The sequence below is a fragment of the Heteronotia binoei genome, chromosome 5, assembly GCF_032191835.1.
Source record: "Heteronotia binoei isolate CCM8104 ecotype False Entrance Well chromosome 5, APGP_CSIRO_Hbin_v1, whole genome shotgun sequence".
Lineage (NCBI taxonomy): Eukaryota > Metazoa > Chordata > Lepidosauria > Squamata > Gekkonidae > Heteronotia > Heteronotia binoei.
Window position 1 is genome coordinate 113,253,990 of NC_083227.1, and position 23,362 is coordinate 113,277,351.

At 43.5% G+C, this 23,362-nt stretch overlaps 2 protein-coding genes across 2 annotated transcripts; both read right to left on the reverse strand.

The window, feature by feature from the left end:
• Positions 1-150: 150 nt before the first annotated feature.
• TMED9 (transmembrane p24 trafficking protein 9) lies at positions 151-10,259 on the reverse strand. The gene is made up of 5 exons (XM_060240141.1): positions 10,050-10,259; positions 9,659-9,759; positions 3,741-3,866; positions 3,462-3,608; positions 151-2,767 (listed from the first exon to the last, which is right to left on the reverse strand). Exons 1-5 carry the CDS (start codon positions 10,198-10,200, stop codon positions 2,618-2,620), a joined length of 675 nt encoding a protein of 224 aa, XP_060096124.1. The 5' UTR covers positions 10,201-10,259; the 3' UTR covers positions 151-2,617.
• Positions 10,260-12,645: 2,386 nt separating this feature from the next.
• LMAN2 (lectin, mannose binding 2) lies at positions 12,646-22,875 on the reverse strand. The gene is made up of 8 exons (XM_060240142.1): positions 22,575-22,875; positions 21,532-21,650; positions 21,249-21,366; positions 19,952-20,031; positions 19,603-19,764; positions 19,220-19,334; positions 15,341-15,460; positions 12,646-13,599 (listed from the first exon to the last, which is right to left on the reverse strand). The coding sequence occupies exons 1-8, from the start codon at positions 22,720-22,722 to the stop codon at positions 13,439-13,441; spliced, it is 1,023 nt and encodes a 340-aa protein (XP_060096125.1). The 5' UTR covers positions 22,723-22,875; the 3' UTR covers positions 12,646-13,438.
• Between the last annotated feature and the right edge of the window lie 487 nt (positions 22,876-23,362).

Below are 23,362 nucleotides of genomic sequence, written 5' to 3' on the forward strand. Positions count from 1 at the left end.
AAAGCTGCAGGTAGCCTTGTGCATGTTTTAAAATAACCAGATTATGGATTTGTTTACATTTGCCAATTACTAAAACTTCAGTGCAGATGCCTTTTCATACTATGTTATAAAGTTGAAAATAACTTGCAGTGTAATAAAGCTACTACTCAATTTTTGAAGGAAAGATCATCTTTAATATTTTTTTAATTCTTTATTACAGTAACAACCAGGCTAAAATGGCCTCAAAATAAAATAAGCATGCCACCACCCTTGGGAACTAGACCTTTATTAATAACTGGACTCAAACTTTGTTCTGCTGCTTCAGACCAGCACAGCTACCCCACCTGAATCTATCTTTAGTTTCCAGACTCCCAGAGTTTGCAGTCCAACATTTTCACACACTTCATCTGTGCTTGAGAGACCTCTTGGTTTGTGTCCCAGGAGCAAAATCAAGGTCATTTCAGGGTCCTTGTGGTATGGCCAGGATACTAGAAGTCTGGATGGTGTAGTTTGTGACGCAGACCCAAGTTATCCAAAATGTGAAAGCCTTAAAACACACACACAGATACACAAACTCCAGGCAAACTTCATTTTCATACGATACTGGAACATCGTGCATTCACCTAATGAAGGAATCCTTAAAAACAGTCCTTCCTCCAAGCTCACCAAACTGTATTTCAAGATATATCTTAAAGCAAAAAAGTCAAACAAGTCCACTTTAATATGCTCAAAAATAATACTCAGATACTGAAAACTTGGCAAGTTTCACTACCTGAATTAGACTCATGGTGTTCAACAAGTAAGTGCATTTCAAAACTGATTCTTCTGGGTCTCACGTACATAAGTTTGGTGTAATTTAGGCTACAGAATTAACAGCATTTGTTTCTTGCAAGTAATCCCTGCCTTTACTGTTACTGTGCACTATACTTGGGCTTCAAAATAACTTACTTTCTTGCATGAATTTAAGGGAAGAGAATAAAGTTATCTGCTTACAAATTGAACCAGTTTATTTATAGACTGTGAAACTATGGAAAACAACATATTATTCCCTCACCTGCTACCGTTATTCTCAAGAAATGCAAATGAAAAAGTTTAAGGCTTATATAGCAAAGATACATGGAAAGGGCTTTTACCACATCAGTTACTTGTCCTGTTCTTGAGAGTATCACACATCCTGACAAATAACAGGCCAGGCAAGCTCTTCGCCAAGCTACTGGTTTAGGACAAATGCTTAAAACAGCGAAAATCACAAAAAATCCTTCACTATAGTTCTTTAAATACAGTACTTTTGCTTTCCTCCTCTTCCCCATTATAGTCACATATCTTGAGGAAGATGAATGAGAATACTTAGAATAATCTATGAATGTCATCTATACAGTACCAGTTTGCTGAATGCTTAGAAATCAATTAAAGGAGACAAATCCCAAGGAGACTTGAGTTGCAATATAAAGCAAACTTACTTGGAGGAGAGTCCCATTGAAAGCAACATTAGAACTGAGTTGTCAGAAAACAGAAAACAGGCATATCAATTGTTCCTGCTGTAAAAAATAGCATTTTGAAAAACAAAATTTACAACTACTTAGTAAGCTTATATTAGTGAGAAAATGAAGCACCCAGTCTGCCAGAAGAACAGTAGCTGTACTTGTACATGAAAAGCTCCTTTAATTCTAAAAAGCAATAGGAGGAAGACATAAGGAAAATCAAGTAAATTTTAATTCTTAGCGTCTCCTGATGAACATCCCAGTGATCACATTCCCTCTCTCCCTCCATCCCCAACACACAAGGTATTTTAGAAATAATCCCAAAATTGCTTCCAAGGATAGCATATAACCAGACAATTAGTCCGCATTCTGTTCACATTATGAATCCATAGGACAGAGGACCGTGAGTAGAAACTCCAGATTCCCTCATTTAGTACTTTCTTTTGGAGCAACATGCTGGTGGTGTCAAGAAGTCAGTCAGTAAAAGTGCAGGAGGACTCAAAACTAGCATCATTTTCTCAGCTTGGACATATTGAAATGCTGGCTAAAGAAAGCATCTCAAGTGCCCTACACAGAGGAGAGTCTAACTTAATGGTGGTGGTGAAAAGTGCCATCACACTGCAGCTGACATGATGACCCCCACAGGGTTTTCAAGGCAAGAGATGAACAGGGATAGTTTGCCATTGTGTGACTCTGCATAACAACCCTGGACTTCCTCAGTGGTATCCCACCCAAGTACTAACCAGGGCCAATCCTGTTTAGCTTCTGAGATTTGATGAGATCAGGTTAGCCTGGGCCATTCAGGTCAGGCCCTAACTTGGATAAGAAACCCTTTTAAAGTAGGAGAAACGCTGCACATAGGGTCTTCCCCATGAATCTCTCACATGGTATTAAAAAATTCAAGGTGCCTCAAGAGCAAGCAGTCCTCAACTGTCAGGAGAGAATACAACACCTTATAGGGGCCAACACTGCGCTGGAATCACAGGAGGCTGAGATATGGGAGCAGAGGAGGGAAAGAGGCAGAGAGAGGTAGATGACACGGATCCCGGTCAACAACATTCTTGAGGAAAGGATGACTGAGGAGAGAAGGACCAGTGCAAACACCTGAAGTGCTGGGAAATGTAAGATGCAGGCCTTTTGCTGACATCACCACTCTTTTATACCAGCTTCTTGGCCTCAAAGAAACTTTTGAGATGCCTCATCTGCCAAACTCCAATGGCTACAAGGATGAGGGTCTGGACAATGGACCACCAGAGAACCCGTTGGTTTGTGCTCTCACTGGTTTGCCGGAAACGCTCCTCTCGCCACTGAACAAAGAAAAAAAATAGTAATTCAGGATTCTGCCCTTTCCATTCATGATCAAAAGGAAGCATAGTGTGCTGGACATGGACTGAGGTAACCTGATTTTAAATTTCTCAGGCATGCAGCTCACTGAGTGACTTCGAAGCAGTCATTGTCTCTCAGCTTATTTTACCTCATATGACATACGAAGCTGCCTTCTACTGAATCTGACCCTTGGTCCCTCAAAGTCAGTATTGTCTACACAGACTGGCAGCGGCTCTCCAGGGTCTCAAGCTGAGGTTTTCACACCTATTTGCCTGGACCCTTTTTTGGAGATGCCAGGGATTGAACCTGGGACCTTCTGCTTACCAAGCAGATGCTCTACCACTGAGCCACCGTCCCTCCCCCAGGAGGTCCCAGGGTTGTTGTGATGATAAAAAGCAGAGGAAGAAATGAGACCACAGACGACGCTCTGAGCTCACTGGAGGAAGAGCAATATAATGATAGTAATAACAACAAATTGGCTATTTTCCCACCCTGACCTAATTCAGGAACACATCTGAATCAGGAAGGCACAGTACTGCCTGCACTCAAGAACTAGCGCCAAGGTCCTTCTAGAGAACTAATTTCCTGAACAAGCAGAATCATACAATGACATGTGCATTGATCACTTCCTAGCTTTACATTATAGCACAAAGAATACTGCTCAAGGCTTCTTACCCGCTGGTAGTTCTGCTCTTTCTGGATCTGCTCTATCTGTTCCAGAAGTTGGCGCACACGCAACTGTAGCTCACTTAGCTTGTCTTTGGCTGCAATCTCAGCATAGTCATTAGCATGCTCACCAACCTGGATGTCAAGGTGGACTCTCTGTAGTGAGATAAGAGAGAACAGTAAAAATTATTGGTATGCGTGTACTTATCAGGGCAAGATGCCTCATGAGCTGCTTGGCAAGTAAAACTGAGCGCACCTCAACCTCCACTCTCACATAGAGCCTCTTACCAGCATGCCTCCTGCAAAAAGGGAAAACTTGGTGGAATTGGAATGCAGGCAGATCTGATGGTCCCCAGGTGTGTGTGAAGTGAAGGTGAACCGGCCCTCTGAGCCATATTGTCGGGACAGCACCACCTGCAAACAGAATGTAATATTTTCATGCTAATTTACATAGATATGAAATCTTAGGAATCCACAAGCCCTTCATTTAATCTCCCATTCATTCTCTTCACATTTTACAGCAAGGGTGGAGCTATTACCAGCTGCTCATCCCCTCTAGCCCCTGGAAACTTAAAGGAAAACTCCCTCCTGGAAGGAAGCACTGGGGGAGAAATGGTTTCTACTGAAGGCAAAGCTTTTATCATCTGCCCCGCTTCTTCTCCTCCCAGGGCTATCCAAGTGGGGTCAGTCAGTGATACTGATCAGACACAGAGACCGAGACAACATACTAATCTTTGGTCTACCAGGAGAGGCACAGTAATTCACAGTAAATGAGCCAATTTGGTGCAGTGGTTAAGTGTGCGGACTTTTATCTGGGTGAACCGGGTTTGATTCCCCTCCACTTACAGCTGCTGGAATGGCCTTGGGTTAGTCACAGCTATTGTAGTTGTCCTTGAAAGGGCAGCTGCTGTGAGCCCTCTCAGCCCCACCCACCTCACAGGGTGTCTGTTGTGGGGGGAGAAGATATAGGAGATTATAAGCTGCTCTGAGTCTCTGATTCAGAGAGAAGGGTGGGGTATAAATCTGCAGCCGTCTTCTTCTCCCTAGAGATGACAAGCAGACCTGTTCTGTTTGATGCAGGATTCTTGTAACCTGCTTTGAGTCCTCACTGAATGGAGGAAAGTGAGATAAAAATACCCATATAAATAAGTCCCAATTCACGGTCCATGTTAGGGTTAAACATCAAGCAACAGTTTTGTGCCATGACTTTCAAACACTATAAAGCCTCTATCCCAGAGGCCTTCAACAAATCAGTCAAGATCCTTAGCTGGGCTGCAGGTCCTTCTCCAGAGCAACTTTTTTTTGAAGCTACTTTTGCTCCTACAGTCCATGTGTACAGAATAATGGCATTGTATCCCCTGCCTCTCTTAATGCACATGTTGAGAGGATTAGCAATTTTCTGAGGATATTTAATAGATTCAGGATAGTCAAAAGGAAATATTTCTTTACTTATTGAATTCACTGCCAGGAGGCATAGCAATGGTCACAAGCGTAGATAGCTTTAAAAGGAGATTAGACAGATTCAGGGAGCATAGGTCCATTAATGGGTTACTTGCCATGGCGACTAAAGGGAACTTCCATATTCAGAGTCAACAAACCTCTGAATACCAGCACTAGGAAACAACATTAGCTTCTGCACAACTGGTCCTCCAGAGTGACTGGCTGGCTGCTGTGTAAAACAGGATGCTGGACTAGATGGACCACTGATTTAACTGAACAGTACTCTTATATTCACACTGGTGGAAAGTCCTGGCTTTGGCACAGAAGATTATAATTCTATAACACTCTTCCTGTCAGTTGACAGCTTAGTGGGATCCATGCTGCCATCTGGGTGTTAAAACCTAAAGCAAAACAATGTAAGCACCATGTAAATAATGACTGCCAAATCCCAAATATACAAAATAATGGCATATTAATAGTGACACAAAATGTATTTGCAAAATGTCACAGATTTTCAAAAAATAATAGTCACAACAACCCTCTGTAAGCCTCTGTAAGTTCAAAACAGAGATTTGTTGTGACTATTGTTTGTTGCCCTCTCATGAATTGCTGCCTTGACGTGGAGAGAGGGCTTGCATTGAGGCTGTGGGCTATGCCATGCAGAGCCACCCAAGATGGACAGGCCACAGCTGAGAACCCAGACAAAATGCGATCCACTGGAGAAGGAAATGGCAAACCACTCCAGTATATGGCACTGGAAGATGAGCGGAGGGCAAGTCCATGTAACCACAGAAAGAGTGAAGCGGATGGGCCAAAGCCAAAAGGACGCTCAGCTGTGGATGTGTCTGATGGTGAAAGAACAGTCCAAAGCTGCAAAGAACAATACTGTATTGGAACGTGGAATGTAAGATCTATGAATCAAGGTAAGCAAACAAGAGATGGCAAGACTGAACATCAACATCTTGGGAATCAGCAAACTAAAATTGTCAGGAATGGGTGAATTCAGGATCACTACATCTATTACTGTGGGCAAGAGTCCCATAGAAGAAATGGTGTGGCTTTTATAGCTAACATGAGAGTGAGGAAGGCAGTAATGGGATACAATCTCAAAAATGACAGAACGATCTCAGTCTGTATTCAAGGCAAACCATTCAATATCACAGTAATCCAAGACTATGCCCCAACCACTGATGCAGAAGAGGCTGAAGTGGACCAATTCTATGAAGATCTACAACACCTTCTAGAATTAACATCCAAAAAAGATGTCCTCGTCATAGAGGACTGGAATGCCAAAGCAGGAAGTCAAAAGGTAACCAGAACAACTGACAAGTTTGGCCTTGGAGAACAAAAGGAAGCCAGGCAAAGGCTAATAGAATTTTGTCAAGAGAACAAGCTGATCATAGCGAACACCCTCTTCCAACAACCTAAAAGGCATCTCTACACATGGACATCACCAGATGGGCAACACAGAAATCAGACTGATTATATACTCTGGAGTCAAAGATGGAGAAGCTCCTTACAGTCAGCAAAAACAAGACCTGGAGCTGGCTGCGGCTCAGATCATGAGCTACTCACTGCAAAATTCAGGCTTAAACTGAAGAAAACTGGGGAAACCATTAAGCCATTCATGTTTGACCTTGAGCACATCCCTTATGAATATACAGTGGAGGTGAAGACTAGGTTTAAGGAACTAGAGTTGATAGACAGAGTGCCTGAAGAACTATGGACAGAGGTTCGTGACATTGTACAGAAGGCAGCAATCAGCACCATCCCAAAGAAAAAGAAATGCAAGAAAGCAAAGTGGCTGTCTGATGAGACTTTACAAATAGGAACAATTCACCCAACTGAATGCAGATTTCCAGAAAACAGCAAGGAGAGATAAGGAGGCCTTCCTGAAGGAACAATGCAAAGCAATAGACGAAAATAACAGAATGGGAAGGACAAGAGATCTCTTCAAGAAAACTGAAGAAATCAAGGGAACGTTTTGTGCAAAGATGGCCAGGATAAAGGACAAAAACGTAGGGACCTAACAGAAGCAGAAGAGATCAGGAAGAGGTGGCAAGAATACACAGAAGAATTATACAAGAAGGATCTCAATGTCCTGGACAACCATGACAGTGAAATCGCTGACCTTGAGCCAGACATTCTAGAGTGTGAAGTCAAATGGGCCTTAGAAAGCATTACTAACAACAAAGTGAGCGAAGATGACAGTATCCCAGTTGAGCTATTCAAAGTCCTAAAAGATGATGCTGTTAAAGTTATGCACACATTATGTCAACAAATCTGGAAAACGTAACAGGATTGGAAAAGATCAGTTTATATTCCAATCCCAAAGAAGGGTAATGCCAAGGAATGTTCAAACTATCGCACCATTGCACTCATTTCACATGCCAGCAAGGTCATGTTAAAGATCCTACAAGCTAGGCTTCAGCAGTATGTAGATCGGGAACTACCAGAAGTTCAAGCTGGGTTTCGGAGAGGTAGAGAAACTAGAGATCAAATTGCCAACATTTGCTGGATTATGGAGAAAGCACGGGAGTATCAGAAAATCATCTATTTCTGTTTCATTGACTACGCTAAAGCCTTTGATTGTGTGGATCACAACAAACTGTGACAAGTCCTTAAAGAGATGGGAGTACCAGACCACCTCACGTGTCTCCTGAGAAACCTATATAAGGGTCAAGAAGCAACTGTCAGAATGGGATATGGAACAATTGATTGGTTTAGAACAGGAAAAGGAGTTCGACAAGGATGTATTTATTACCCTGCTTATTTAATTTATGTGCAAAGTACCTCATGCGGAATGCTGGCCTGGATGAAGCAGAAGCCGGAATTAAGATTGCTGGGAAAAACATCAACAACCTCAGATATGCAGATGACACCATTCTAATGGCAGAAAGTGAGGAGGACCTAAAGAACCTCTTGTTGAGGGTGAAAGAGAGCACAAAAGTAGGCTTGAAACTCAGCATAAAAAAAACTAAGATCATGGCATCTGGCCCCATCACACCATGGCAAATAGAAGGGGAAGACATGGAAGTAGTGACAGTCTTCACATTTCTGGGATCCAAGATCATTGCAGATGGTGACTGTAGCCATGAAATGAAAAGACGTTTGCTCCTTGAGAGGACAGCTATGGCGAAACTGGGCAGTATAATAAAAAGTAGAGACATCACCCTGCCAACAAAAGTCCGTATAGTCAAAGCGATGGTATTCCCAGTAGTAATGTATGGCTGTGAGAGCTGGACCGTAAGGAAGGCCGAGCGCAGAAGAATAGATGCTTTTGAGCTGTGATGCTGGAGAAGAATCTTGAGAGTCCCTTGGACTGCAAGAAGATCAAATCAGTAAGTCCTAAGGGAAATCAACCCAGACTGTTCCCTGGAAGGTCAGATGCTGAAACTGAAGCTCAAATACTTTGGCCACCAAATGAGAAGGGAGAACTCACTGGAGAAGATCCTGATGCTGGGAAAAACAGAAGGCAAACGAAGAAGGGGATGGCAAAAGATGAGATGGCTGGACAGCATCACTAATGTAACAAACATGAATCTGAGCAGCCTTCGGAGGATGGTGGAAGACAGGAGGGGCTGGCATGACTTTGTCCATAGGGTCGCAAAGAGTTGGACTTGACTGTGCGACTGAACAACAACAACAACAACACTGTTTGTTGAAAATCTGTGACATTTTGAGAATACATTTTGTGTCACTATTAATTCATTAACATACCACTGTTTTGTATATTTGGGATTTGGCAGTTATATTTACATGGTACTTATGTTGTTTTAGCGGCCCCGTGGCGCAGAGTGGTAAAGCAGCAGTACTGCATTACTGTGGTCTGAACTCTCTGCTCACAACCTGAGTTTGATATCGGCGGAAGCTGGATTCAGGTAGCCGGCCCAAGGTTGACTCAGCCTTCCATCCTTCTGAGGTTGGTAAAATGAGTACCCAGCTTGCTGGGGGGAAAGTGTAAAAGACTGGGCAAACTACTCTGTAAAAAGTCTGCTGTGAAAACATTGTGAAAGCAACGTCACCCCAGAGTCGGAAATGAGTGGTGCTTGCACAGGGGACCTTTCCTTTCCTTTGTTGTTTTGCTTTTGGTTTGAATGTTTAGCACAGTGTCCCTTTAATTGTATTCTATCTGGGTGTTAAAGGCAGGTTCTGAGTCTGGAAAAGCAGAAAACCACAGCTCTAAAACTCTCAAAAGACTACATAACAGAAAGTATCAAATGACACACTGAAATATGCCCATCACTAAATTCTATAACAGATGCACACAGTTGTGGCAGAGAGATGGCTTCCCAGTTTACCACTATCATTAAATTACTACCTCAAAATCTATGCTTCTTTGGGAACAGGGGGGATGGCCTGAAGAGTAGCCAGCTGTGTACTGACAGTCATAACTGGCAGCTTATCATGGTGCAACAAACAAGCTGAAGACTGCAAGGCTTTCTGGTTCGAAGTACATGTTGTCATAAAAGGGAAGTCTCTGAATATCTTTAGTTGTCCGGACAACCAGCTCCAGAAGCATCTATAGTTACTCAAATATATTGCTTCCACACTGAATGGACAAACCACTGCATATTTAGCTCTATGATACCTCTCCCCCCCCACTGCATATTTAGCTCTACATCTTCTCCCCAAAACCAGACAATGCCTCAGTAAAAAGCAACCAAAGAAGAGAGTCTTTGGAACATTCTTTAATCCTCCTCCTTAAACACGTAACAGCCCTCAGAATGGAAAATGCTTCAGGACAAACTCTTGTGCCCGCATACCTTTTGATCAGGATCCTTCACTTCCACAAACATGCCTAAACCCGGAGTTGCAGGCAGGTACTCCTCCCTTTGCTTATCAAACAGCTGTGTTCGGTAATTCCCTGATGCAGAAGGGAGCAAAATGAGATAATAGGAAAGAACTTACCCCCACGGATTTCCAAGCGGGACCATCACTACAGAGCGCTTCTAGATACAGACTTCCCTCTCCCCCATCTTAACTAGCACTTCAGCTCACGCTTTCCGTTTAAGCAGCCCCTCAAGGCTTTATCCCACAACGTTATCCGAGGTCCCCAACCAGCCACCCCACTTAATGGCCCTTTCTAAGGCAAACCCGCCCGCCCCTCCACAACCCCATTCTCCTTGGACCGTCGTCTTCTGTCTCCCTACGCACCGATGACCATGGTCTCGTCCGGGATCTCCTCGATAAAGCACTTGCGTTCCGTCTCGCCCAAGTGGAAATAGAGACCCCATCCAGGAGACGTAATTCCGGACACTACCAAAAGCTGCAAGAGCACCCGCGACCAGCACCCAACAGCCGCCATCACGCTGCGCCTTCACACCAACCCCTCCTACACACTCCAGCCCTCAAGCCACGTAATTGCTATAAAGAAGGCTCACTCTCGTCCAGCGAAACTACAAATCCCAGCAGCCTTCTGAACGGAAATGCCTGACAGCAGGGAACTGGACGGCTCAAATAGAGGCGGCATCGCGTGATAGGTTTAGCAGCGAGAGCGTGAAGACGGAAAGCGAGTGTATATTCGCCACGCCAACTTTGTCGGCCACTTTCGTGGCGAATGAGACTCGCTTTCAGCTGGGCGCTTCCTTAAGCTCTTTTACCCGCTGTCTAGCGTTAGAACTTATGATTCCGCCCAAGTCAGTGTTTGTCTTCTATTTAAAACCCTTAACGACGAAGAGCAAAGAATAAAAAATGAAAACCTCTTAGCTACTGGAGAATTATCCGTAATGGAGACTAGGGTTGCCAATCCCCTAGTGGCGGCAGGGGATCCCCTGGTTTGGAGACCCTCCCCCCCACTTCAGGGTCATCAGAAAGGCGGGGGGGGGGGGAGGAAGTCTGCTGGGTACTCCATTCCCTATGGAGACCAATTCCTATAGGGTATAACGGAGAATTGATCCGCGGGTATCTGGGGCTGGTGGCTGTTTTTTGAGGCAGAGACACCAAATTTGCAGCATAGCATCCAGTGCCTCTCCTCAAAATACACCCTAAATTTCAAAAAGACTGGACTAAGGGGCCCAATTCTACGAGACCCAAAAGAAAGTGCCCCTATCCTTCATTATTTCTAAATGGAGGGAAGGCATTTAAAAGGTGTGTGGTCCCTTTAAATGCAATTGCCAGAACTCCCTTTGGAGTTCAAGCTTGTCACAACCTTGCTCCTGGCTCCACCCCCAAAGTCCCCAGATATTTCTTGAATTGAACTTGGCAACCCTAATGGAGACAGACACAAGTCTTTCACACAAGGACTGGATAATATGGTTTCCCTGTTTCTAGTGCAGCTTTGGCTGCAGATAAAGTGCAGCAGCAGCAATGGGGCTTCCACATGACAGGTGTCCCTGACCCAATTCCCCAAAGGTGGCCACCCCATCCCCTAGAGGGCCAGGACTTTTGCTTTAAAAAAAAACCCTGATAGAATATTATATCAATAAACGATTGTAATAATAGGTGTAGCAGATTATCTAAATTCCTGTGTTTAGTTTTTTAAAAAGTTTCTTGTACCTTAACTTCTGAATATATACCTTTTTTCTTTTTATCTCCACAAGGGAAGGTCTAGAGATTTAGTTTTTAAAAAAATGAAAGCTGAGAATTCAGAGAACCTGCTATACCTATTATTCAATGGTATATTGATACAATATTCAATTCTCATGCCCAGTTGCCCTATTTCCCAAATTGCTCACTGGTCCTATGGCTTCCAAGCCCTACAGCAAGCCATACCATTGCATACTTTATTTCAACCTCTCTGGTAGAAGCTGATACCATTAGACCTAGTGGGGCTACTCTATACCACTACAGGTCTGTTTTATATTATGCAACAGTTTGAAGACTCTCATTAAGACTTTGTACATGCTACTTAAAATAAGTTGATTTGTTGTCCCACATTCTTCTTTCCTGCTCCCAATATGATAATATACGCCTTAGGTTTCTAGACCCAATTCTGCTCAATATGACAAGTTGCTCAGATACTGCAAAGGTATGCTGTCTTCTGAATGATTTGTCATCTGAAATAACTGAAAAGATTACTTTATTCTTGAGTCTGGTAATCAAGGATTGATTGTCCAATGTATAGCTGTATAAAAGGTAAAGGTAGTCCCCTGTGCAAGCACCAGTCGTTTTCGACTCTGGGGTGTTGCTTTCACGTTTTCACGGCAGACTTTTTATGGGGTGGTTTGCCATTGCCTTTCCCAGTCATTTACACTTTCTCCCCAGCAAGCTGGGTACTCATTTTACCGACCTCGGAAGGATGGAATGCTGAGTCAACCTGGAGCTGGCTACCTGAACCAGCTTCCGCTGGAATAGAACTCAGGTCGTGAGCAGAAGGCTCCGACTGCAGTACTGCAGCTTTGCCACTATGCGCCATGTGGCTCTTATATGACTGGTTTATTTTGTTATTTCTGTATCTCTTTTTTGCCTTATTATTAATCTGATATATGCCAATAAAGGCTTGTGTTTGTTTGTGACCAATTTGAAGATCATTCTACTCAAGTGGGAATTTAAGGCCAAAGCTGCTCTCTCTTTTCCAGGAATGTAAAGAAAAAGTAACTCAGTTGTTGTTAAGCAAAATAAAGTGCATTAGAATACAACAATGAATTGTGGAACTTTCTGATTGAATCTCATCAATGAACACAAGTTTGCATTATGCTGAAGTCCAGCAAGGGTTTAAGCCCCTGAACTATTACATCAAAGGGTCCACATATAGCTACACTTGACCCCCTCTCCCTTCCTTTCACCTCCCCAAATTAAGACAGACCAGCAGTTCAAGTCAGTTCTCCACTTTATTCATATAGCTTTTCTTCCACTAATCACCTTGCACACACAGCCTTGACAGAGTACAATCTTGTCACTGGAATGACTATGCTTAGTGAGAAGGATCAGTCTCTCTGTGATCAAGTTGTGGCACATATTTCACAGTGACTGGGGAAAATTCAAGCCCCCTCTCTCCCAAAACAAAGCAGTCACAGTTTCCATCACCAAAAGGGAATTAATCAAATCTGATGGTCACTAATTGTTTTGGTGTACATTAGTCTCACCATCTGCTATACAGAAATGGCCAATACTGAAAGTTCCAGGGCCAATGAGACAACAAAATACATTCACTTCAAAACACCCACCTTGGACTAGGTTTATAAGCCAGACAACAAAATCTCCCCAGCACATTGGCAGGACTAGGGAAATACTACCTCCATCAGTGAAGCATCCAGTGGATCCTAGCTGGCAAGCAGAACCATGCCACACAGAGAAGAAACATCTGCCACTTCTAAGCTCTAACCACAGGGTTGTAGTCTTTTTTTTAAAGTGGGGCTGATGTTCTGAACAGCATTCTAACAGAGGAGGTAAATGGGCTCCCAAGTAGGATTCCATACTGCATTCTTGATTGTTTGCCACAGGTTGTCTGGTTAGTGCAGCCAGGGGAAAAGACCCAAGATATGAAAATAATCCATATATTTCTCCGAAAAAGAGCCTTTTAGAAATGAGTCTGTGCAATTCCCCCTCCCACCCTCCCCTGTAAAAAATGCTCCAAAGTGCCCAGAACGTAGGCCAGCTTTCTACTAGTAAAATCGTTTGTTCCGCTCCTGCCGTTTCTGGAAGACCACAGCACCCACCACAGCACACACAATGATGCCCAGCAGAGCACAGAGTAGCAAAAGGAACACCTTCCAGCCTGTCAAAGGCCCACTACGAAAGTTTCCTGTTGGATCATCCACATTATCTAAAGAGGGGAAAGAGCAAAAAAAAAAGCACTTAGAGAATGAGACTTTTACAGCACGTACACTCAATGTGAAATGATCTAAGACTTCTTAAACCATAAGAAGCTAGAGAACCATAATGAGATTCAGCTGACCCTCACCAACAGAGCTGGGCTCTTGGTGATGTACAACATGTCCTAAAAACAATATACAAGTTAAAACCAACACAGCAAATTAATTAAAAGATGGCGCCCTATATATTTTTCTACAATCTGGACTACCAAGGTGTCATACTGTGAGGGGGGTAGCCTACAAAGTGTTGGGGGGGAGGGAGGTGCCAGCCAAATAACAAACCATTGCTGCCCTCAACCAAAGGCTTATCAGAATATCATCGCCCTGCAGAACTGCATAAGATTCCGCAGGGCCCTGATGTCATTTGGCAGAAAGTTTCACCAGAGACCAGACTAACGTAATATACTCTACATTGTCTGCCCTTAGAGTCAACTGAGAAACTCCAGCTGGTACAGAATGCCACAGCTAAGTTATTATTGGGAACCAGGTGCAGTATGCATATTACAGCTATTCTGCAGGCACTCCATTGGCTGCCCATCAATTACTGGGTTCAAGTCAGTGCTAGTTATTACGTACATAGCCCTTAACATAGGCCTGGACCTTCTATCTCCAGAACCACTTCCTGCCATGCTGTCACAACAGCTTTGCACACCTGAGCAAAACTTTCTAAAGGTCTCATCCTACAAATAGGTATAAACAACAGCTGCCTGCACCTGAGTTGTCTCTGTTGTACCCCTGCCTTATGATGTGGAACAACTTGTATTGTTCCCCGGAGTGTGTAAAACTAAAAACCAGAAGGGCATTTTTATAAAGGAAATAGTATAATGGAATTTAGTGTAATGGAACGAGAGCCCTGTGGTGCAGAGTGGCAAAGCCGCAGTACTGCAGTCCTAAGCTCTACTCACTACCTGAGTTCGATCCCTGTGGAGGCTGGGTTCAGGTAGCCGGCTCGAGGTTGACTCAGCCTTCCAGGGTTGGTAAAATGAGTACCCAGCTTACTTGGGGGAAAGTGTTGATGACTGGGGAAGGCAATGGCAAACCACCCCGTAAAAAGTCTGCCGTGAAAACGTTGTGAAAGCAACATCATCCCAGAGTCGGAAACGACTGGTGCTTGCACAGTGGACTACCTTTTTATAATGGAATAGTTCAAGAGGGTACTTTTATAAAGGGAGTTTGATTATAATCCATTACACTTTTTATTACATATATTGGTTTTGCTGCCTTGTCTTCTGCTTTAGTAATCCATTCTCCACATAGCATATGGTATGTAATGTCTTAGACAGGGTTTTTTTATCTGTATTGCCTTCTAATTTTGTAATTTGCCTTGCGTCTCAGTGAGAAAAGAGGACTATAAAGTCAATAAACGAAGTAAATAAGTAAATCTACATCACAGGATTAAATTAAAAAAGCAATGTACCACACATACAATCCAAACACAAGTTTCCTTAGAAGGTTAACTGAATTCAGTAAGTCAGATTAATAGAAAGTATGTTTAGGATTGCAGCTGCTTCGCTGACCGCAGAGAGCATTGCGTAGCAGAAGACAGCTACATTTTCACCTCAGTCTTTCAAGCCAAACATTGAGCACTAACCCAAGAGATTTCATCTGGACTGAAGAAATAGGGGAATGCTCACTTGTATTGGAAGGTGATTTCCAAAATGATTCAGAGCATGAAGAGACTATAGAACTCACCTTTGGGTGACTTGAGGAAACTAACACTGGGTTCAATCTTTGTCCAGTCAATATTTTCTTCTTCTGGTGGATGATCCACCATCAGCTGGAACAACTTCATTGAGATGATGTCATGATTGTCTAGAAAACAAAAAGTCAAATTGCAGTGTTGCAGTTAAATGCTTGTCTGGTCCTTCGGTTCTGAGTCTGAGGGCTCGGCCTATAGCTGGGCAGAAGCTCAGCCAGCACAGAGGAAAGACCACCTTGACCACTGGAAGCCTCCCCTCCCTTTCCTGTAGTTTTTTTTTTCTCTTTTTGTATACTCCATGAGGGATTGCCATAAGGCACCTACAAGCTTCATGGCACTTAATTATTAATTATTGTTAACTACATGGAGTTCACTTTGGGGAGAAGAGTGGTACGTAAATATGGTAACTAAAGAAATTTATGGTTTTGGATTTTTTAGCTATCAAGTTGAAGCTGACATGGCAACCACACAGGGCTTTCAAGGCAAGAGATGGACAGAGGTGGTTTGCCATTGCCTGCCTCCATGTTTGGCAGTCTTCTATCCAGGTACTAATCAAGGATGACCCTGCTTGGCTTCTGATGAGATTGGGCTAGCCTGGGCCATTCAGGTCAGGGCTGTTTACCATAGTCTATGGCATCCAAGGTGTCTACCAACACCTTTGTAAAAGCCCTTGGTGGGTGCCAGGACAGTGAGCAGCGCCAAATGGAACTTTTGCCCACCAGGGCTTTCATTGGCTGTAGAGATTTTTAAATATATTGCTTTAGCACCAGCTGCCACTACAGCACAAGAATCTTCACTGCGTGACTTAAGGTAAACTGTGTGTAAGCAAGAAAATATTTAAGAACAGTATGGTCTTTTAAAAAGGCATCCTATTAAACATAGCTTCTGCATAACATTACTCCCTAACAGTTATGGTTGGCTCCACTTCCTGCAGCAGCCATTTTGTGGATCCACCCACCACCCTGCATCAGAATTCCAAAGATGCCTGCAGTCTCAAAAAGGCTGGGTACCCCTGCTCTATTTCATCTCCTTAACCATTTCGTCTCCTTAACAATAGAGCTGGGTACCCCTGCTCTATTTCATCTCCTTAAAATTTGAGGCTATTGTAATATGCTCCACAGGGGATTATCCTTGAAGACAACTTAGAAACTTCAGCTGGTGCAAAGTACCACAGCTTCCTATCAGAAACTAGGCAAAGTGATTATATTGTATCCCTTGTTCAACAGTTCCATTGTTTACTGCTCAGTTTACAAGTTTAAGCCAAGATGTTGGCTACTAGTATGGATGGGCCTGAACTGGGGAAACTGAGCTTCATCCCTGTTTATAAGCTCACATGAGCAACGAATTTCCCTGTTTACCAAACCAGATCAGTTCGTGAGGTTCAGGGGTAGGGTTGCCAGATCTGACTCAGGAAATATCTGGGGTCTTTGGGGGTAGAGCCAGGAGCCAGGGTGTGACAAGCATATTGAACTCCAAAGGGACTACACACCTTTTAAATGCCTTCTCTCCATTTAGAAATAATGAAGGATAGTGGTACCTTCTTTTGGGTCTCATAGAATTGGGCCCCTTAGTTCAATCTTTCTGAAATTTAGGGGGTATTTTGAGGAGAGGCACTGTATGCTATGTGGAAAATGTGGTGCCTCTATCTTAAAAAACACTCCCCCCAGAGCCCAGATACACACAGATCAATTCTCTATTATGCCCTATGGGAATCAGTCTCTATATGTGTATAATGGAGTGACCAGCAGACATTTCCCTTCCCTGCTTTCTGATAATCCTGAAGTGGGTGGAGGACCTCCAAACTGGGGGATCCCCTGCCCCCACCCAGGGATTGGCCTGCCTCCTTTTTGCTGGTGGCAGCTCCCTGAGGCCAGAAGAGTGGAAGGGTGGGGGGAAAGATCTTACAAAAGCCATTTAAAGGAAACATTTAAATGGCCTTTGCAAGTAGGCACCAGGTGCAAGTAAAGACCAAATGCTTGGAAGCAAGGGGGGGGGGAATGAAAGGTATCACTGAAATGTCTTGCATTTCAGTGATCCCACTCACTCCCCCTCATGTCCCAACACAAACCTCTGAAACCACGTGGAGGGCCGTGGATAGGTACAGGCACAAACTGGCGATGTCTGTCACAAAATTAGGTTTGTGCCCATCCCTAGTTATTACCTACAAAGTTCTTCAACTTTGGACCTACGTATCTGCAGTACCATGTCTCCTGGTATGCTTTACTGAGGTCACACTATCCATCCAAGCAGAACCCTCTGAAGGTTCCATTCAGCAAGAGGTAAAATCAATGGCTGCCCATACTCCAGTATTCTCATGAATGGTTCCTACCTGGTGCAATAGATTACCCAATGAGAGCAGGGAGGCCCCATATTGTTATTTCACACAAAACATAAAATAGAGTTATTTAGGATGATATTTTAATAAAGGAGGGGTGCTATTATTTTAATGTCTGCTGGAAGCCTATTAATGGCTTCTTCTTTTTTTGCTAGTTTTTAGCTTTTGTACATCTACCTTAATCACCTAAGAAAGACCCCTTTAAATGATTACATTAAATAACAGTTTAGACCTGTGAAGATATACATTTTCCTTTGAGGGTTTAAACTGAGCAAAACCTTCACTTTAAAGTTTTTTGTCTTGCCAGAGTATGGAGTGGAGCTCTATTGCTTGCCAGCCTCACCCACCAAGCCTTTAAAAATGCAAATGGTAGGCCTGGCCTGATCTGGTCCATTGGAGGGAAAAGAGAGATGATAACATTTGTGAGCATGAGGGTCTCTTTTGTGCTGATTCCTAAGGGCAGACAGAGCTCTCACCTGGGTTCTACTGGAGATGCCCATTGCCATGTGCAGGACTGCAGGCTTAACCAGAGATTCCAAGGTAATGGAAACCCTTTAGAACTGCTGTAAGGTTTTAAGATAAAGAGTCTGCCTTAGATTAACATCCACTAGCCTAGGGTATGTAAAGATGGAGGGAATGTGCTTTACACTTTTCTTCTGAATCCCTAACTCAGTCTGTTGCTGTGCAGAGTATGCATATGTGGACATGTTCTTTTAAATAAATGCTCTGTAACTTTTAATGCTGGTAGCGGTCCTCTGTACCAAAGAGACCTCCATTGTTCCAGGCGTGTTATTTTAAAAGGAGCAGCTGGAAGAAGAAATGGGGTAGTGAGTAGGAAACTGGCTACTCCCACAGTGGTGCACAAGGCAGGATGCTGTCCCTATGGTAACCAGATGCTCAGGGGTGGCACCAACCACTAGGCTGCCTATAGTGGCATCCTGCCACAGGGGGCACCAGCTGGGGCAGATTCCTGCAGGCTGGGAAGAAGCTCCAGTCCGGAAATAAGTCCAGTAGCATGGGAAGCTACAACTAGCCTAACAGCCCAGCAGTGGCACCAGGGGCCAAGGAGGGAATCGGAAAGGAGTGCTACTGAACTTGCAAGGGAAGTGCCTGGAGGCGGGGTGGGCGGTGGCAGGGAAGAGGAAGGGGCTGAGTGGGGGCAGCAGGGCAGGGGCAGGTGCCTTGCTTGGGCCGCCAAAAACCCTGATGCTGCTGCTGCAGATACTGGGTAGTGGGAGACACAGGTGAGGCAAGGGCTTAGAACAGCAGTGCCAGGAAAGAAAGCAGGGAGCCTTAGTCCCCTTAGTAGGCAATTCCTACAAAGCCAGATGGTGGCAGTGGTTAAACCATGAAAGGGAGAGTAAAGCCAAGTAAGTGGTACAATGGACTGCCACTGGTGCCCAGACACCTCAAAGGGCAATGGGGCCTGCCAATCAGAGTGCAGCTGTTCCATCACAACACCACAGAACACTTTATCTGGATTCCCACATCCAAGCAAAGTAGCCAGTTTCACTTCAGTAGCAAAAAAACCTCTCACCAGATAGATCTCCTGTACCAGCAGATGCCCCAAAAAAGTAACCAGTGGGCAGCCGGACTCCTGCAACATCAAAGCAGTTTTTCCATTCATTTTTGTCTTCAACATCAGTCATCACCTGCAAAGTAAGTGTAATCTTGGATGTGAGTATCAATCAAGCTCTTGTTTTCAGCCACCTAAAAAAAGGTCAACACAGCTCAAAACAAAATGGACGCAATTAACTATATCGTATAAGCTAATAGTCTTGAAAATTCAGCACCACTCCACTTCATACACCTCAGTGATTACGAAAGTAGTAATAATGAGTCAGCTTGTTCATACACACTCATTGTGAAACTCCATAGGCATACAGCTAAAGGAACTCATGAACATAAATGTCAACTTACAGTCAGGCGCCCCCGAGAATAGCGCACAGCCAAAAATGTGTCGTGGTTCTGATTACGAAGATCAGCTGTGCAGCCTGCCAGCTCTGTCCAACGGCCATCTTTACTATGATCATAAGACAGGGATCCATTGTTTACCATGGCAGAAATGTATGGGAATACACGCTGCATAAGAAAGAAAATATAGTTCAAAAGCTGTGTGTATATGGGTCTTATCCTAAATATTTCAGAAACCTACACAAAGGAGCTCGTCCTTGCACTCCACTTGTATGTTCCTACTAGCTAATACCAGAACTGAGACTTAGCTTACAAACAGAAATAGCTCTCAGGGCAGGTTCTTAGAACTACTAACCTCAGTAGCCTCATCATTTGGATATGTGTCCAGGAAAATAGCCAACCCATGGAAGTTATCTTTGCTGCCAAAGATAGGGCCTAAGGGAACAAAGGCAGAATAAGATGAAAAGAGAACTTGCATTACTGTACCATGAGACAGCCAGATTTACCAAGTTAATGGGCAGAACACTTAAGATCACATTCTTATTACTTGTCTTCATCTGTGAAGATATGCCATCTAACCCACAGTCTTACTTGTCTACATCTGTGAAGATATGCCATCTAACCCACCTATACATGCAATGCAAAATTAAATCATATTCAGGATTAAATCATATCCAGGTTTTCTGCCCTCCAGTCGGCTTACAATTGGGGTGTACCACTGAGGAGCTAGCTATCTCCATGCAGCACAACACAGACACTGCCAGGAAAATGGGAGGCCCACTAGAATGCTCACAGCTATTGGAACTCGCATGTATTTGGGGGAAAGCACTGGGCCTGCCTGTCCAGTTTTATCAAGGAATTAACAGGCAGCCAATGCCTGTCATTTTGCAAGTGGGCTGGCAGAGCTGAAGGCATGGCTTGGATAAATTATGAACCCCATTCCACTCCAATTCTGAGGCCTTTCAGGGTCTCTACAAAATATTCAGTTATCATTCCAGTCTGCACCAATATCGTCCCATTATTGTCTGGTCCATCATTGGTTAAAAGTAGCTCACCCCCTGGGTCAACCAGACAGCCTTTTATCATCTAATTTAGCCATCCAGTTATAAGCGCTTGGATACTGCCATCTTTTTAAGAAAGAACATCCTCCATTTTCAAACTTGCAAAGAAAACAACTGATGTGAAGAATACTCTGTCCGACTTTTGGAACAGCAACTCTTGTAGAAAGTATTTAGAATTCATATATCTTCTCAGCTGTGAATGTACTAAGTGAGGCTGGAAGCAAGTTCTTATGACAACCTCCATTTCACTAACAAAACAAGAATATCAATAACCAATCTCAAGGGAGTTTGTTAGAACAAATGAAATAAAAATAAAGGATTCATATGCTAAATTTTCTTTAGCAGTGACTGATATACACCACAAAAAATAGTCAAACAACTGATAAGCAAGTTCTGACTACTTTAGAATGTGGGCAACACTTTCTTCCAAGGTTATTAACAATTTTCTGCAATCCTAGCCTAGCATTTAAACTATACTACTGCAAATTATATAGACTTATGGAAAACTCTTACATATTAACTTTCTTCCTATATTTAAAAAAACTCCACATCTGGGAAAAAGCTGTCACCAACTTATTGTGATCAAAGTACCTGGAGTAAGGCGCTCCCGGGTATACCATAGAGCAAATCCATCCCCATGTAGATTTTTTTTCCCTTCGCCATGGATCTTGAACTGGACATGCAGCTCCCAATCCTTCAGGAAGCAGGGCTGAAAAACAGAACATAGCAACATTTGGAGACGGCATCATACGACCCTTCAAATGGAAAACTCAAACACTTTTAGTAACTGTAAACAATCTTCTTTCCAGTAGAACATTAAAAAAGAGTCGCGTTTCACTTCCACCATTTCCTTCCACATAACAACTACACTCACCACTCGGTTCCAGATCGAACCCTCCTTGCTGCGTTCATCAGGAGTCAGTCGAATATACTGGCTAGTCAGCATTGTGCTCCCTTGAAAATCCCAGAGAGGCATTGAACTGGAGCCAACCCCTAAAACACAGAGGATACTAGTGATATACTTTCAAAAGAGAAATATTAATTTATCATTAAAATCACACTGGTAGCCAGGATTCTCCTTCTTGGATACTATTCAGCAGAAGTAAATCTATTGTAAATTTATGAGAATTTGGAACTCACCAGTTTATAACAAGTTATTTTTACTGAGTAACCCAGATTTTCTTCTGACTCTAAACAGTTCTGAATCTATTTCTGTCTAATGTATACAAAATTTGCCTTAGGTCCTTACATGCTTAGGGGAAAGACAGGCATATTTTCAGTAAATAATAAAAACAGAGCCTCTTCTCCTATTCTTTTTTTATTAGCACTCATTTGATTAATACTGATTTTTTGTATTCACAGTGCAATCTAATAGCAGAGAGTCCAGTAACATCGTTTAGTCAAGCAAATTTTATTGTAGCTTTTGAGCAACACAGCTCTCTTCATCAGTCTGTCATTATCACCATTTTCTTTCCACAAAGCCAAGAATTCCTGCTACCAACACTGCCCTGCACAACTCTTCACACAGGAGCAGGTAAACAGCCTCAAGATTACAGCCTAAAAATCCACCACTACCCCATTTTACTTGAAGCTTGATGAAGAACTCTGGAGAATGCAAGACTGTAGACTGTACTGTGTCATTTTGGATGGTCTGGGTAAGGACTTTATTTTCTGAAATATACTATCCTGGAGATTTAAAGGGACCTTCTTACTGTGCTTTGAACTTGCTAGATATCCTTAGGAAGAAATGTGTGTAGGACAGCCGGTAAGTGTCCTCCGTGGCCCACGGTTTTCCTCCCTACTTACTAAAACGATAGTGCCATCTCCTCCTTCAGGCTCAGGATAAGAAGGGATGAGAAGTAGGTCAAGAGAAGGGAGGGGGGATCACCAGAGTCAGCGCCTGCCCACCGCACGCACCCTGGTAGGGCTTGATAAGCGAATGCTCCCGCTTCAGATGCTCGCTATTCCCGTCTGTGAGCTCTGCGACTCCTGGAGGCGCCGACAAGGCCAGGAGGAGGTGAAGAAGGAGCAGGAGCGACAACCACGGCGGCGGTAGCAGCACCATCCTGGGCGCTTGACTCCGAGCAGATCTACTACCACCACCTCCCGGACCCACTATACTCCTACCCCTCTTCTTCCTACTTCCGGTTAGTCCTTGACCCGGATGTAAACACCGAGCAAACTGAAACCAGAAACACTAGAAGGCTTTTCTGGCTGATCTCTATCACCGAAACCTTGCCTTTGACACTTTAGAAATAGGACAAGACTGAAGTAACATATGCCCTTCTGATTTCCGGCTTCGTGTAGAGCTCCGCAAATCTTTTGTAAGAGGAGTAAAACGTGTCTGCACACAAGTGGCTGACTGGGACAGGATTGCTATAAACCACTGCGTCCCAGTTGCAGCTCGTCCATTGTAATGTATAGGGCAGGAGGAAACAGCGGAGTTGTTTCAAAACTGATTCAGCGTTTTCGTCTCACCACTCCCCTCAGTCTGTACTAGTAAGAACATTAGCTTCGTTTACCCTCTTATAGGAATTATTTAAAATATTAAGTATATAAAATATACTGTATGGTTCATTTCTCCTATCCTAAAGAAGGAAGCATAAACAATACGTGGAGAGCCGAGCCAATCAGGACGAGGTATGTCATTCATTTCGTCCAATAATAGGAGAAGAATTCGTTGGACGCAAATGTGAAGCCTTGTG